General features: G+C 41.3%; 1 protein-coding gene across 1 annotated transcript in view; it reads right to left on the bottom strand.

Annotated features, from left to right (window-relative positions):
* LOC126473679 (solute carrier family 22 member 7-like) overlaps positions 1-16,605 on the bottom strand; it is a 184,623-nt gene that overhangs the window by 70,943 nt on the left and 97,075 nt on the right. The window contains exon 5 of the mRNA XM_050100914.1: positions 8,146-8,314. Coding sequence (XP_049956871.1) covers positions 8,146-8,314 — 169 coding nt within the window. The remainder of the gene's footprint in view (positions 1-8,145; positions 8,315-16,605) is intronic.

Genomic DNA, 16,605 nt, shown 5'->3' with positions numbered 1-16,605 from the left:
ATGTTGTTATGGTAGATATATGTGAAACAATGACATATCTGAAAAAAAATATTACACTTGTACCTACTTGTGGGAAAATCTTGACTCTTTTCTGTGTGATTTCCCCAAACAACCAAAATGTTGCCTACCATTATTTACAGCCAGTTATACAGAGTGTGCACGCTGTGAGAGGTATGAGTGTTCGTTCATCTTCGCTGGTGTGCAACACATTGCTTCTACTGAACAAATACTCATAGCTCTTAAGGTATACATTGTAGTTTATATTTATTTGACATTTTTCCTTGTTTTAGTCCATACTAGCTGCTGCCAAGGTGTGAAAAGCAAAGAACTGCTGGCAGTAGAAGAGATGTGTTTCATAGTATCGACGATGGAAAAGTGTTCATATCTCTTGAGATATACACTCCTGGAAATTGAAATAAGAACACCGTGAATTCATTGTCCCAGGAAGGGGAAACTTTATTGACACATTCCTGGGGTCAGATACATCACATGATCACACTGACAGAACCACAGGCACATAGACACAGGCAACAGAGCATGCACAATGTCGGCACTAGTACAGTGTATATCCACCTTTCGCAGCAATGCAGGCTGCTATTCTCCCATGGAGACGATCGTAGAGATGCTGGATGTAGTCCTGTGGAACGGCTTGCCATGCCATTTCCACCTGGCGCCTCAGTTGGACCAGCATTCGTGCTGGACGTGCAGACCGCGTGAGACGACGCTTCATCCAGTCCCAAACATGCTCAATGGGGGACAGATCCGGAGATCTTGCTGGCCAGGGTAGTTGACTTACACCTTCTAGAGCACGTTGGGTGACACGGGATACATGCGGACGTGCATTGTCCTGTTGGAACAGCAAGTTCCCTTGCCGGTCTAGGAATGGTAGAACGATGGGTTCGATGACGGTTTGGATGTACCGTGCACTATTCAGTGTCCCCTCGACGATCACCAGTGGTGTACGGCCAGTGTAGGAGATCGCTCCCCACACCATGATGCCGGGTGTTGGCCCTGTGTGCCTCGGTTGTATGCAGCCCTGATTGTGGCGCTCACCTGCACGGCGCCAAACATGCATACGACCATCATTGGCACCAAGGCAGAAGCGACTCTCATCGCTGAAGACGACACGTCTCCATTCGTCCCTCCATTCACGCCTGTCGCGACACCACTGGAGGCGGGCTGCACGATGTTGGGGCGTGAGCGGAAGACGGCCTAACGGTGTGCGGGACCATAGCCCAGCTTCATGAAGACGGTTGTGATTGGTCCTCGCCGATACCCCAGGAGCAACAGCGTCCCTAATTTGCTGGGAAGTGGCGGTGCGGTCCCCTACGGCACTGCGTAGGATCCTACGGTCTTGGCGTGCATCCGTCCGTCGCTGCGGTCCGGTCCCAGGTCGACGGGCACGTGCACCTTCCGCCGACCACTGGCGACAACATCGATGTACTGTGGAGACCTCACGCCCCATGTGTTGAGCAATTCGGCGGTACGTCCACCCGGCCTCCCGCATGCCCACTATACGCCCTCGCTCAAAGTCCGTCAACTGCACATACGGTTCACGTCCACGCTGTTGCGGCATGCTACCAGTGTTAAAGACTGCGATGGAGCTCCGTATGCCACGGCAAACTGGCTGACACTGACGGCGGCGGTGCACAAATGCTGCGCAGCTAGCGCCATTCGACGGCCAACACCGCGGTTCCTGGTGTGTCGGCTGTGCCGTGCGTGTGATCATTGCTTGTACAGCCCTCTCGCAGTGTCCGGAGCAAGTATGGTGGGTCTGACACACCGGTGTCAATGTGTTCTTTTTTCCATTTCCAGGAGTGTATGTACTTTGTAGCCTTTGTTTACTGGACATTTATTTCTTACAAATAGTTTTCTGTTGAGGGCAACCGCAGCTGAAGTAGTCTGAAGTGTTTTCTTAACCATGGGCTGTCACTGTTGCTAGTTGGGGCTTTTACCTTTTCTTGTTTTCTTGTTTTGCTCTTTTCATTGTAGGTAAATGCACTTTTAACATGTCAGTTTTTCAACTGGTCAATTTGAACTATGACACAATGCTTGTTGTTAGTAAAGATAATTATTTTTGGAGAGCTGAGTACCCATCCTTCCTGCATCAGGACTGATATGTTTTACTGACTTGTGAATATTTCATATTGGTTGTTGTGGGGATTACAGAAGTGTCCGATTCCACCCGTCTGCTTTGACCCATGACGTCACCAATATGGTGGAAATGGCCATTCTAAGAGTCTCCAATGTGGCACTTATGACGTCATTATGTAAACACGGCAACAAATACGAAAATACATGTAAACAAGACAATAACATCTCCCTTCAAAAATAAAACCAAACTATCGGGACAACTGCGGGAAATGGGGGGTTTTAGGGTGGGGACAAGCGAAATATAACAGTAAAAAAGCACACTACGATCCCAAAACACACAAAATGGTGGAAAAAAAATTACAACATTCCTCTACACCAATAAAATCTACTGGAATTGGACATTTCCCTTGACCTATATAGCTCAACCGCAACTGTTGATACCTACAGCTACAAAAATTGGAATCAGACATTTCCCGTGACCTTTTTAGGTCAACCATAGCTGACAATACCAAAACACCAAAGGCTACAACTATGAAAATTGGACTTGGTCATTTCCCCTGACCTACATAGGTCAACAAAAACTATTAATACTAGAAAACCAACACCTACAACTACAAAAAATAAAATGGAAACCACAGCACCTCAAAAACCCAAGAATTAAACATTCCTACATAAATTAAAACACAATCAATACACTGTAAATACAAAAAACATCACAACTCGAGTAGAATACCTAGACACAAAAAAATAGTTACTACCAACAAATTCTGGCACTGCAAACTAGGTCAGCCCACCCCACCCCCAGCCCCTCACACACACACACACACACACACACACACACACACACACACAAACTGCCACATGTACCTGTCCCTGGTCCAAGATGCCATAATTCTGGGCAACCTAATGTTCTTGAGACAAATACTACACTTCACAATCTCAACAATTAGTCCAAATAACTGCAGGAGTTTAATAACAGACAACTTGTCCTCCCCTATCTCTGACCGCAACATGGCATTGTTATATTTAATCGTATCCATACCTAACAACAGAAACCACACAATAAATAAATTGTCTCACCACACCACAAACAGCAAACCAATAACATCTAATGAAAACACCAAACACATAATAAAAAGAATTATTGATAACTCACAGAAAAAACTTTCAAACCTTACACCCTGAACTACAAACACTGCTAACAAGTTCACACAACCAAACCAAAGCTTAAATGAACCCAATACACTACATTACACTCAGCACATACACACACACCACCAGAGGGCACCAGAAAACACTACAAGACGACATCTACAAACACAACAAAATCATAAACTCCGCGCCGTAATGACGTAACATATCACAACACCCTTATGTCACACGTCAAAGCAGATGGCTGGAATCGGACACTTCCAGTGACCAAAATGTCAGTTAGATTTCAGTTTTGACAGCATTTGGTCACAACAGTGAAGATTAGGTATTTTGTGTATGATAAATTTATTAAAAGTGCATAACAATGTTTCATTCAGACTGTGTATTAATTCTGTAAATATTACCAGTTTCCGTTCACTGTTCGCCTATTGTGACAATCTCCTGACAAATGATCAGGGTAATATTAAATTCAAATGTTTTATGTTTTTCATATTATACTTTCTGACATGTTCCACACCCACAAGCATCATCTCATTTTTTGGGTCTATGGAACAAACACTGAACAAAAACTGAATCTAATCTATTCTTATCTAATCAAAGATATTGGATGGTAGTTTTGTGGATCACTTCTACTACCCTTCTTGTAGACGGGTGTGACCTGTCCTTTTTTCCAAAAACTGGGCACAGTTTTCTCTTCAAGAGGTCTATGACAGATTGTAGTTAGAAGAGGGGATAACTCAGTATACAGTCTGACACGGATTCCATTGGGGCCTGGAGCTTTGTTCAGTTTTAATAATTTCAGATTTTTATCAACACCACTGACACTAACACACTTATTTCATTGATCTTTTCAGTGGTGGATGAAATTGGGGCAATTCTCCTGGGTTTTCCTTTCTAAAGGAACTTTTGAAAATGGAGTGAAGCATTTCATCCTTTGCTTTGCTACCCCCAATTCCAGTTCCTGTCTCATAAATGGACACTAACTTTGATGCTACTAACAACCTTCACATATGACCAGAATTTCTTTGAGTTTTATGAAATATCATTTGACAATATTCTGCTATGGTAGTCATTGAAGGCATCACACTTTACCATGTTGATAGCCAGACATGTTCCTTTCAGCATCTCTCTATCTATAGCCCTACACTTTGTTTTACACATATTTTGCAGTAATCTCTGTTTCTTTAGAAGTGTCTTTACAGTGACTGTATACCATGGAGGGTCCCACCCATTACGAACTGTTCCACTGGCTACATACCTATCCAGAGCACAGTAAACAATTCTTTTAAACTTGAGCCATAGTTTCTCTATGTGCTCCTGTCCTGTGCTGAAACTTCCAAGTTCTTCATTGGAATATAATGTTTACTGACCGTATAAATATTTCTGCCTGTTTTAGTTGTCCTTCGTACTTTGGTAATCATTGTTGCCACAACTGTGTCATGGTCACTGATACCAATTTTGATGTGGACAGCCTTAAGGAGGTCAGGTCTGTTTGTTGCCAGTAGATCCAATACATTTCCCCATGAGTGGGGTTCCTAACTGTCTTTTCTAGGAAGTCTTCAGAGAAGGCATTTAGTAATGTTTCGCAGGATGTCTCATCACGACCACCACTAACAAAACTATAATTTACCCAGTTAATTGTTATATGATTAAAGTCTCCATCGATGATTATAGTATGATTGGGGAACTTCTGTAGAAGTGAACTGAGGTTTTCTCTAACTTTTCAGTACATCAGGAAACGAGTTTCGTGGGTGATAGAAGGATGCAGTTATCATATTATGCCCAGCCCTGATACTGGGTGATAGAAGGATGGAGTTATCATATTATGCCCAGCCCTAATACTGAGCCTTGCCGAAACAATCTCGGATGCAGTTTCAGTTTCTACCTTGCTGGACTGCAGTTTCTTGTCTATTGCGACAAGTAGAGCTTCACGGCTCTTCAAGAGCACTTCAAACACAGGCACCTTGTTGTGAATGCTTTGGCAGTTTACCATTAGGATTTTAATACTCTCAGCTGTGGGAGGCATTTCTTTCGATCTTACACTGATACTTCCATGAATCCTGCTACTATCATCATCTGTATTGAATGGAGAGTTGCCTAATCTAGAAAACCCTTGTGTTCAGCCCAAACACAGTCAGGTACCTGAGTAGCAACCTCTGATGTGTAGTGCACACCTGACCCATTTAGGGGGACCCTACAATTCTCAACCCCATGTTGCAGCCTAGCTTGCCACAGAACCTCTGAAGTCTCGGCTTCTGTTCTTTGACTCAACTCAGAACCAAAGGGCAACGATCAGTTCGGGCGACAATGCTGCAAATTGTGAGCTTCATTGAAACACCATGTGCAAGGCTGGTCTCCCCAATCTTCTCAGTCAGTCGCTGGAATGACCCAAGAATGAACTCAGAGTCCAGACGACAGGCATTATTTGTTGCAATGTGTGTCACAGTCTGCAGTTGGTTGCACCCTGTTCCCTCAGTGGCTGTTGAAATAGCCTCTTCAACATGTTCAATGAGGCCCCCAGGCATACACACTGAGGCACTTGGTGTCTTTTCCTATCTCTTGCTACCATTCCCTTAAGGATCACCATCATCCATCATACATTTGAATTGCCAGTGATTAATAGACCCCTACCCTTTCATGTTTGCCTGCTCTTGACACCAGACAGGTGAAGCGAGTACCACTGACTCAGTTTCAGTGAAAGACAGCACCTCAAACTTATTGGTTAGAGGGACCAGTACAACACCCTGAGTCCTCCATGGTTTCCGTCCACCCTCCACAGGATGCCTAGATCTACTGTTGACAGGCCACTCTCAGTCAAATGGATGAGTAATCACAGATCCTGTGCTTTCTGCAGAGGAGACAGGATCCACAGGAAAGGATAGTACTTGAGGTAGCTCTGCTACCGGTAGCACAGGTACACAAATCTCGGGAGCTCTTCCATCACAGTGATTCACAGCAGCCGCCAATCATTTGACAGTAGTCAGCGCTGTTTCCAGCTGTTTATGAATGTCAGCCAAGACATCCCATGTTTGAGAGCAGCATTCACAGTGGGGCTGCATTTTGGCAGTGAACAAACAACTTTAAATTAAGTCTGCTGATTATCTTTTAATCTGTTGAGCTAAAAACTTGTGTGAATTTCCTGTAAGAATTGAAGCAAATACCCAAAACAAAATTTCTTTTAAGGCAACACAAAAACCTGTGTTAAAAATTACTAGTATCTAAAACGTTTTGAGGTTGCCTACAGTTGTTAGCAAACTCGAAAACAGAGTTAATTCACAATAAATGCAAACCAGCATCTGGCCGTTTAGATTTAGGTTTTCCCTGATTTCCCTTAACTGCTTAAGGCAAATGTCTGGATGATTTCTTTGAAAGGGCACAGCTGATTTGCTTCCCATCCTTGATACAATCCGAGCTTGTCTCAAATGACCTCAATGTCGAAGTGCCGTTAATCCAATCTTCCTTTCTTCCTTTTACAACAAATGCAGATAATAAATACTGCTACTCCTCTTTTAGGAAACAGCTAGATGTAACACAGTATGTTAGTTAGAATATCTGCTGCAGTAACTAAATCACAAACACTGATTTACTATAAATGTGTGTGTGTGTGTGTGTGTGTGAGAGAGAGAGAGAGAGAGAGAGAGAGAGAGAGAGAGAGAGAGCGAGTTTAGTGATTATTTTCAGGTTTTTCATAAGATTTTGTTTCCCACAGATTTATGCAATCAGATTACCAAAATGTAGTTTTAAAGTTTAATTAATTAATTTAAACCTCATTATAAGCAGAGTCCCCCCCCCCACACCACCTTTATTGAAACTAAGAGTTTGCATTTTGCAGCCTATGAGGGTTTTTAGCATGTTGCTTATGGGTTTTATAATTGCATGTTTTGTTGGTGTTTTTTATTAACGTACATCAAGAGTTTATCTATGTGTCATACAAGTTTTGTCTACTGTGCTGTGTTGCTCAGCCTGCTGTTACATGACGTCTGATTCATGGAACTAATGGGTGAGTTTGAATCCTGCTCCATTTCTTGTATTCTCATTCAACTCCAGAACTCAACTGCACTCTTGCTGACATTTGAATTGTATTAAGCAAGTTAGTGGTGGCAAGAAAGTCTGAAAAGCTTGTGAGAGTTTTGCAGTGTGGGCTGTGCTGAGTAATAGTTGTTAAGAAAAAAATTCAATATGTCGCATTGTTTCTGAATAAATTAGCATTGAAGTTAGTCAATTAGGCAATTGTGCACGTAAATTCATGTGGCCTACCAGACACGATTAGTGTCATTATTCTCATAGCTTAGATAACAGTGCATGAGATTGCACAGCCTTTGGCTCAGGTTCAGTCCTTACTACCATCCCATTTCCAATGTTTGTACTGCTGCCTTGTTCGGTTTTAGGAAACCAAATGAGGCACACATTTGGTGGCTCTGTCTCCGCCAGGCCACTTGAATTTGTGCACTTAATGGTCTGATTGTCTAACTTCAATGACAATTAACTCAGAAATTGCACAACTTATCAGTTTATTTTATTTATTTATTTATTTGTAACAGTTATTTCTTGGCACGACCTAACCTCCAATAACCTGACCAGCTGTTCAGATTGTTTCTGATCACAGTGCAACAGTAATACCAAGTTCACGATAATGCAGCTGCATTTTAACCATTGTACTATTCCAGTGTGTTGTGAACAGCAACAATAAAGGTCTCTGAAGTGAGCCGACTGGCCATTCATGTGGTTTTGTGCTTTGTGTCAGATTGTTATGCAATCTTTGCTCTTGAAAATCAGTCTCCTGATGAACTGCCGCTTCCAAACAATATTCGCTGACACACACATAAACTGCACACATTTTTATCGTCATTGTATTAAAAAACAAGTACACCTTCACACCTTTCATTTTATATGCATCACCTGAAGAAGAAGAACAGGGTAAAACAACTGATGGCTGCAAATGACATGAAATAGTTCCAGTTGGGCAGTGCCCAAGACACCAGACCAGCAAGCATCATTCCAAGGGCCATGCTACAGGATGCGTAGCGGTTGATAACAGAGCGGTGCTTGATGTCTGTAAGTTCCAGGCCTGAAACAAGTGAGAACAATATTAAATTATTGCAGGTACGAGCTAGCAAACTTTACAGATTTTGTGTCAAAGTTTCTTCGAAATTTCTCATAACAAAAGGACTAAGACAAGGCTGTGTTCCGATCCAATCCCATTTAAAATGTATATTGAGGAACTGACTCAGAACTGGCATTGAATTCACGGCAATGTGGATGTAGTTGTGGAAAATGAAGTTTAATTCACTCTTTATGAGCAGTTTGCTACAGTATTAGCCAGAGAAGATTGTTAATAATGTTCCGAAAATTTAGAGGATAATGTAAGTAATGTAAACTGGCAAATTATCTACTGAAGATTCTGTAGTAATGCAGGGAATCAAGCCACAGTAATTTTAATCTGCCATCCTCCATAAAATTTCATGGTGATCCCAATAAAACTCGAATGTTGATTTATCTATAATAGTTTAGGATTTACTGTTAAAGTGAAATCAACAAGTTTTGTAACAAAGACCTGAATGCTAAAATCTGAATGCTTTGCACAATCTTAATGATCGACATTTCATAGAGAAGCACATCATTAAAACGACAAATGATGTGAATATCAACCGTGTAAGTTTATTTGTTTAACAGATATAGTAAATTTAAATTATCAGTATTTACAGTTAAGCATCAGATCATCATTTCCTCCACACAAAACACATTGAACAATGACAGCATGACACCGTACTGAACCATTAGGTAACAGAATATCTGCTGTAAAGCTTACTGCATAATAGTTACTTTTGTTCAGTATTTATTTATCAGAAAGCACATTGGTGCAAGGCTACTGGCCATGCCATTCAAAGTTAAGAAGGAAATTGTATTGGTTTTATGTAAAAGAATTAAATGTTTATTATGTAATTGATATTATTGTTACTTTATTTACAATGTGAAAGTGGTCAAGCTTTGATTATTTGAATGTGGTACGTTAAAATGTAAATGTATAATGTGGAATAAGCTGTAGCCAATCAGATGGACGGCTTCAGGAAAGGGAACTGCCCTAGTCAGTTGAATGAGTATGTTTGGCACGTGGGAAGTGCGGCCAGCGACAGGCGGAGGGACAGTGCTGGTGCAGACGTGAAAGCGGACAGTTCTGGTCGAGACATCAAAGGGTGCAGTTCGGATTGAGACATGAAAGCGGACAGTTGGTCTTTATGCAGCTAGGAAGTGAAATAACTTAGAAAATTTCGCATTGTGTCGTATTGTGGGACATAGTCTTTGAGTGGTGAATGGCTGCACACCTGGGTGAAATCTAACTTTTTGTGTAAATATTGAGATGGAGTTTTGGACTTGTTTTGCGATGAGGTTGTGAATGATTGAACTGTGTCAAATGGATATGCGCTCAAGTCTAACAGTAACTCTAAATACGACCACTTTTGCTATGAGTTTGCTTTCTGAATAAACATTATTCTAAACAAATCGCAACTGTGTGGCCTACATCGTTTATGGGTCGTTAATTTAGTTCCCAATATTATTATTACTGTTGTTGTTGTTGTTGTTGTTGTTGTTGTGGTGGTGGTGTTCAGTCCTGAGACTGGTTTGATGCAGTTCTCCATGCTACTCTATCCTGTGCAAGCTTCTTCATCTCCCAGTACCTACTGCAACCTACATCCTTCTGAATCTGCTTAGTGTATTCATCTCTTGGTCTCCCTCTACGATTTTTACCCTCCACACTGCCCTCCAATACTAAATTGGTGATCCCTTGATGCCTCAGAACATGTCCTACCAACCGATCCCTTCTTCTGGTCAAGTTGTGCCACAAACTTCTCTTCTCCCCAATCCTATTCAATACTTCCTCATTAGTTATGTGATCTACCCATCTAATCTTCAGCATTCTTCTGTAGCACCACATTTCGAAAGCTTCTATTCTCTTCTTGTATAAAACTATTTATCGTCCATGTTTCACTTCCATACATGGCTACACTCCATACAAATACTTTCAGAAATGGCTTCCTGACACTTAAATCTATACTCAATGTTAACAAATTTCTATTCTTCAGAAACGCTTTCCTTGCCACTGCCAGTCTACATTTTATATCCTCTCTACTTCGTCCATCATCAGTTATTTTGCTCCCCAAATAGCAAAACTCCTTTACTACTTTAAGTGTCTCATCTCCTCATCTAATTCCCTCAGCATCACCCGACTTAATTCGACTACATTCCATTATCCTCGATTTGCTTTTGTTGATGTTCATCTTATATCCTCCTTTCAAGACGCTATCCATTCCGTTCAACTGCTCTTCCAAGTCCTTTGCTGTCTCTGACAGAATTACAATGTCATCGGCGAACCTCAAAGTTTTTATTTCTTCTCCATGGATTTTAATACCTACTCTGAGTTTTTCTTTTGTTTCCTTTACTGCTTGCTCAATATACAGATTGAATAACATCGGGGAGAGGCTACAACCCTGTCTTACTCCCTTCCCAACAACTGCTTCCCTTTCATGTCCCCCGACTCGTATAACTGCCATCTGCTTTCTGTACAAATTGTAAATAGCCTTTCGCTTCCTGTATTTTACCCCTGCCACCTTCAAAATTTGAAAGAGAGTATTCCAGTCAATATTGTCAAAAGCTTTCTCTAAGTCTACAAATGCTAGAAACGTAGGTTTGCCTTTCCTTAATCTTTCTTCTAAGATAAGTCGTAAGGTCAGTATTGCCTCACGTGTTCCAGTATTTCTACGGAATCCAAACTGATCATCCCCGAGGTCGGCTTGTACAAGTTTTTCCATTCGTCTGTAAAGAATTCGTGTTAGTATTTTGCAGCTGTGGCTTATTAAACTGACTGTTCAGTAATTTTCACATCTGTCAACACCTGCTTTCTTTGGGATTGGAATTATTATATTCTTCTTGAAGTCTGAGGGTATTTCGCCTGTTTCATACATCTTGCTCACCAGATGGTAGAGTTTTGTCAGGACTGGCTCTCCCAAGGCCGTCAGTAGTTCCAATGGAATGTTGTCTACTCCGGGGGCCTTGTTTCGACTCAGGTCTTTCAGTGCTCTGTCAAACTCTTCACGCAGTATCGTATCTCCCATTTCATCTTCATCTACATCCTCTTCCATTTCCTTAATATTGTCCTCAAGTACATCGTCCTTGTATAGACCCTCTATATACTCCTGCCACCTGTCTGCTTTCCCTTCTTTGCTTAGAACTGCATTTTCATCTAAGCTCTTGATGTTCATACAAGTGGTTCTCTTATCTCCAAAGGTCTCTTTAATTTTCCTGTAGGCAGTATCTATCTTACCCCTAGTGAGATAAGCCTGTACATCCTTACATTTGTCCTCTAGCCATCCCTGCTTAGCCATTTTGCACTTCCTGTCGATCTCATTTTTGAGACGTTTGTATTCCTTTTTGCCTGCTTCATTTACTGCATTTTTATATTTTCTCCTTTCATCAATTAAATTCAATATTTCTTCTGTTACCCAAGGATTTCTACTAGCCCTCGTCTTTTTACCTACTTGATCCTCTGCTGCCTTCACTACTTCATCCCTCAAAGCTACCCATTCTTCTTCTACTGTATTTCTTTCCCCCATTCCTGTCAATTGTTCCCTTATGCTCTCCCTGAAACTCTGTACAACCTCTGGTTCTTTCAGTTTATCCAGGTCCCATCTCCTTAAGTTCCCTCCTTTTTGAAGTTTCTTCAGTTTTAATCTACAGGTCATAACCAATAGGTTGTGGTCAGAGTCCACATCTGCCCCTGGAAATGTCATACAATTTAAAACCTGGTTCCTAAATCTCTGTCTTACCATTATATAATCTATCTGATACCTTTTAGTATCTGCAGGTTTTTTCCATGTATACAACCTTCTTTCATGATTCTTAAACCAAGTGTTAGCTATGATTAAGTTATGCTCTGTGCAATATTCTACCAGACTGCTTCCTCTTTCATTTCTCTCCCTCAATCCATATTCACCCACTATGTTTCCTTCTCTCCCTTTTCCTACTCTCGAATTCCAGTCACCCATGACTATTAAATTTTCGTCACCTTCACTATCTTAATAATTTCTTTTATCTCATCATACATTTCTTCAATTTCTTCGTCATCTGCAGAGCTAATTGGCATATAAACTTGCACTACTGTAGTAGGTGTGGGCTTCGTATCTGTCTTGGCCACAATAATGCGTTCACTATGCTGTTTGTAGTAGCTTACCCACATTCCTATTTGCTATTCATTATTAAACCTACTCCTGCATTACCCCTATTTGATTTTGTGTTTATAACCCTGTAGTCACCTGACCAGAAGTCTTGTTCCTCCTGCCACCGAACTTCACTAATTCCCACTATATCTAACTTTAACCTATCCATTTCCCTTTTTAAATTTTCTAACCTACCTGCCCGATAAAGGGATCTGACGTTCCACGCTCCAATCCGTAGAACATGAGTTCTCTTTCTTCTGATAACGACATCCTCTTGAGTAGTCCCTGCCCGGAGATCCGAATGGGGGACTATTTTACCTCCGGAATATTTTACCCAAGAGGACGCCATCATCATTTAATCATACAGTAAAGCTGCATGCCCTCGGGAATAATTACGGCCGTAGTTTCCCCTTGCTTTCAGCCGTTCGCAGTACCAGCACAGCAAGGCCGTTTTGGTTATTGTTACAAGGCCAGATCAGTCAATCATCCAGACTGTTGCCCTTGCAACTACTGAAAAGGCTGCTGCCCCTCTTCAGGAACCACACGTTTGTCTGGCCTCTCAACTGATACCCCTCCGTTGTGGTTGCACCTACAGTACGGCTATCTGTATCGCTGAGGCATGCGAGCCTCCCCACCAACGGCAAGGCCCATGGTTCATGGAGGGAGGATTATTACTGTTATTACATGTTATGTTAACTTTGTATTTCGCAAACTTGCCATCAGCCAGACAATTTAACCAAAGGATCACAAGTGTCTAATTTAGGCATGTAATGCGACACATGTGGTTCAAGCCCTAGAAGAGTTTGAGCCAAGACATTTTGATGAAGAGGAACAGCATGTGAGCCCAAACATGTTTGGGATGTTAGCCCGCGATTGAAGAATAGTGAAGGCTTAGAAACAACACAAGAGAAAATCGAGGCTGTATGGTATGCAAGCAGCTGGAAGTGACTTGTACTAAAGTTAGTAAATGTACATAATATATAAATAGGAAAACTGACTAAGGGGAAAAATAACACAACTGAACTCCATATAAATTCTTCTGTCTTCTTTTTGGTTTATTTGTTGATCAGTCCTATACACCTGCAGTATAGGCTATTTGGATTTCCAATAACTGTTACAAACTAATCAACTCGGCAATGCTTCACAACTGCTAAATACATATGAGAATTGGATATACATAATCAAATCCCCCCTCCCCTTTTCTCTCTGCCTCTCACCTCCTCCCCTCTTTCCGTGTGCATCTCCTCCTCATTCCCTCTGCCTACTTTCTATATCCATTTACGCCCTTCCCTCTGTCTCCCTTCTGGATCTGTGAGGGAAGTAGCTTCAATGGTAGTTTTCACATAGTTTTAATCTGTGAATAGGTAGGATTGCAAAGGTTTGGATGATTTAGATTCTGTAGTAGTATTCTAGTCCTAAGCTGGTAAGCGTTAATACAACTTTCCTGTTTTCTGTAACACCAATGGTGAGGGAGAAAACAAACAGCACGTCACTGTGTATACAATTTTTGTTTGAGAATATGTGTAAGGACAGAGAATAAATATAAGAGAAACAGTTTGTCTAATGTTTTACATGCTCTCCTTTCATAGTTGAAGCACTGCAAGAAATAAATCCAAACCGCAAATTTTGCAGCAGTGTGGCATTTTATTTCTCACATTCATCTTTAATAGAAAACCTGTACACTGTCATTTGGCTAATGGCTCTGAGCACCATGCGACTTAACTTCTGAGGTCATCAGTTGCCTAGAACTTAGAACTAATTAAACCTAACTAACCTAAGGACATCACACACATCCATGCCCGAGGCAGGATTCGAACCTGCGACCGTAGCGGTCGCTCGGCTCCAGACTATAGCGCCTAGAACCGCACGGCCACTCCGGCTGGAACTGCCATTTAAAACTGGAATAATGTACAGTGTATACCTGTTTGAAAGTTTATTATAGTGTCAGTAAAAGTTGGAGTAGAACATTTTGAGCCTTTTGGTAACATTTCAAATTTCATATATTAAATAAATAAATAAATATATTAGATACATTAAAAACGTTTATAGCGTATATCTGGATGAATGATCATTAGAATATCATGTTGTTGTTGTGTTCTTCAGTCCATAGACTGGTTTGATGCAGGTCTCCCAGTACCTACTGCAACTTACATCCTTCTGAATCTGTTTAGTGTATTCATCTCTTGGTCTCCCTCTACAATTTTTACCCTCCATGCTGCCCCCCAATACTAAATTCGTGATTCCTTTATGCCTCAGAATATGTCCTACCAACTGATCCCTTCTTCTAGTCAAGTCGTGCCACAAATTTCTCTTCTCCCCAATTCTATTCAATACCTCCTCATTAGTTATGTGGTCTACCCATCTAATCTCCAGCATCCTTCTGTAGCACCACATTTTGAAAGCTTCTATTCTCTTTTTGTCTAAACTATTTATTGTCCATGTTTCACTTTCATACATAGCTACACTCCACACAAATACTTTCAGAAAAGACTTCCTGACACTTAAATCTATACTCGATGTTAACAAATTTCTCTTCTTCAGAAACGCTTTCCTTGCCACTGCCAGTCTACATTTTATATCCTCTCTACTACGACCATTATCAGTTATTTTACTCCCCAAATAGCAAAACTCATTTACTGCTTTAAGTGTCTCATTACCTAATCTAATTCCCTCAGCATCACCCAACTTAATTAGACTACATTCCATTATCCTCGTTTTGCTTTTGTTGATGATCATCTTATATCCTCCTTTCAAGAGACTCCATTCCATTCAGCTGCTCTTCCAGGTCCTTTGCTGTCTCTGACAGAATTACAATGTCGCCAGCGAACCTCAAAGTGTTTTTTTTCTTCTCCATGGATTTTAATGCCTACTCCGAATTTTTCTTTTGTTTCCTTTACTGCTTGCTCAATACACAGATCCAATAACATTGGCCGGCCAGCGTGGCCAAGCGGTTCTAGGCACTTCAGTCTGGAACTGCGGGACTGCTATGGTCGCAGGTTCGAATCCTGCCTCACGCATGGATGTGTTGTGATGTCCTTAGGTTAGTTAGGTTTAAGTAGTTCTAAGTTCTAGGGGACTGATGACCTCAGATGTTAAATCTCATAGTGCTCAGAGCCATTTTAACCATTTTTGAACCAATAACATCGAGGACAGGCTACACCCCTGTCTCACTCGCTTCCCAACCACTGCTTCCCTTTCATGCCCCCCGACTCTTATAACTTCCATCTGGTTTCTGTACAAATTGTAAATAGCCTTTCGCTCCCTGCATTTGACCCCTGCAACCTTCAGAGTTTGAAAGAGAGTATTCCAGTCAACATTGTCAAAAGCTTTCTCTAAGTCTACAAATGCTAGAAACGTAGGTTTGTGTTTCCTTAATCTATCTTCTAAGATAAGTCGTAGGGTCAGTATTGCCTCATGTGTTCCAACATTTCTACAGAATCCAAACTGATCTTCCCTGAGGTCAGTTTCTACCAGTTTTTCCATTTGTCTGTAAAGAATTCGCATTAGTATTTTGCAGCTGTGTCTTACAAAACTGATAGTTCGGTAATTTTCACATTTGTTAACAGCTGCTTTCTTTGGGATTGGAATTATTACATTTTTCTTGAAGTCTGAGGGTATTTCCCCTGTCTCATACATCTTGTTCACCAGATGGTAGAGTAGTTCTAATGGAATGTTGTCTACTCCCGAGGTCTTGTTTCGACTTAGGTCGTTCAGTGCTCTGTCAAAATCTTCAAGCAGTATCGTATCCAATCATCTTCATCTACATCCTCTTCCATTTCCATAATTTTGTCCTCAAATACATCACCCTTGTATAGACCCTGTTCTTCTTCTTCTTCTTCTTCTTCTTGGACCCTTTTCTTCTTCTTCTTGCATTATGGCCTCTGTAGGACCACGGGTAGCCCCTTCATGGACTGCATTTTCCTCTTCTTCTCCCAGAACCTTTTCATTCTTTCTCTTCTTCTCTCCCGCTCTTCTTCCGAGATCCTCAGTGTCCTTTTCTCCTATCGGCTCCAGTGGTGACACTCTAATCTTTTCCTGTATTCTTCTCTGTCACTGATCTCCAGCATATTGGTCGGTTTATATTTGTTCCTCCAATTTTCCTTTCCTTCGACCTTGATCCCCAATTCCAACCAGTCCTTCTGAAGTT

This window comes from Schistocerca serialis, chromosome 4, assembly GCF_023864345.2.
Source record: "Schistocerca serialis cubense isolate TAMUIC-IGC-003099 chromosome 4, iqSchSeri2.2, whole genome shotgun sequence".
Taxonomy (NCBI): domain Eukaryota; kingdom Metazoa; phylum Arthropoda; class Insecta; order Orthoptera; family Acrididae; genus Schistocerca; species Schistocerca serialis.
Note: the sequence above shows the minus strand (reverse complement) of the source record. Positions and strands in the feature narration are given on the sequence as shown.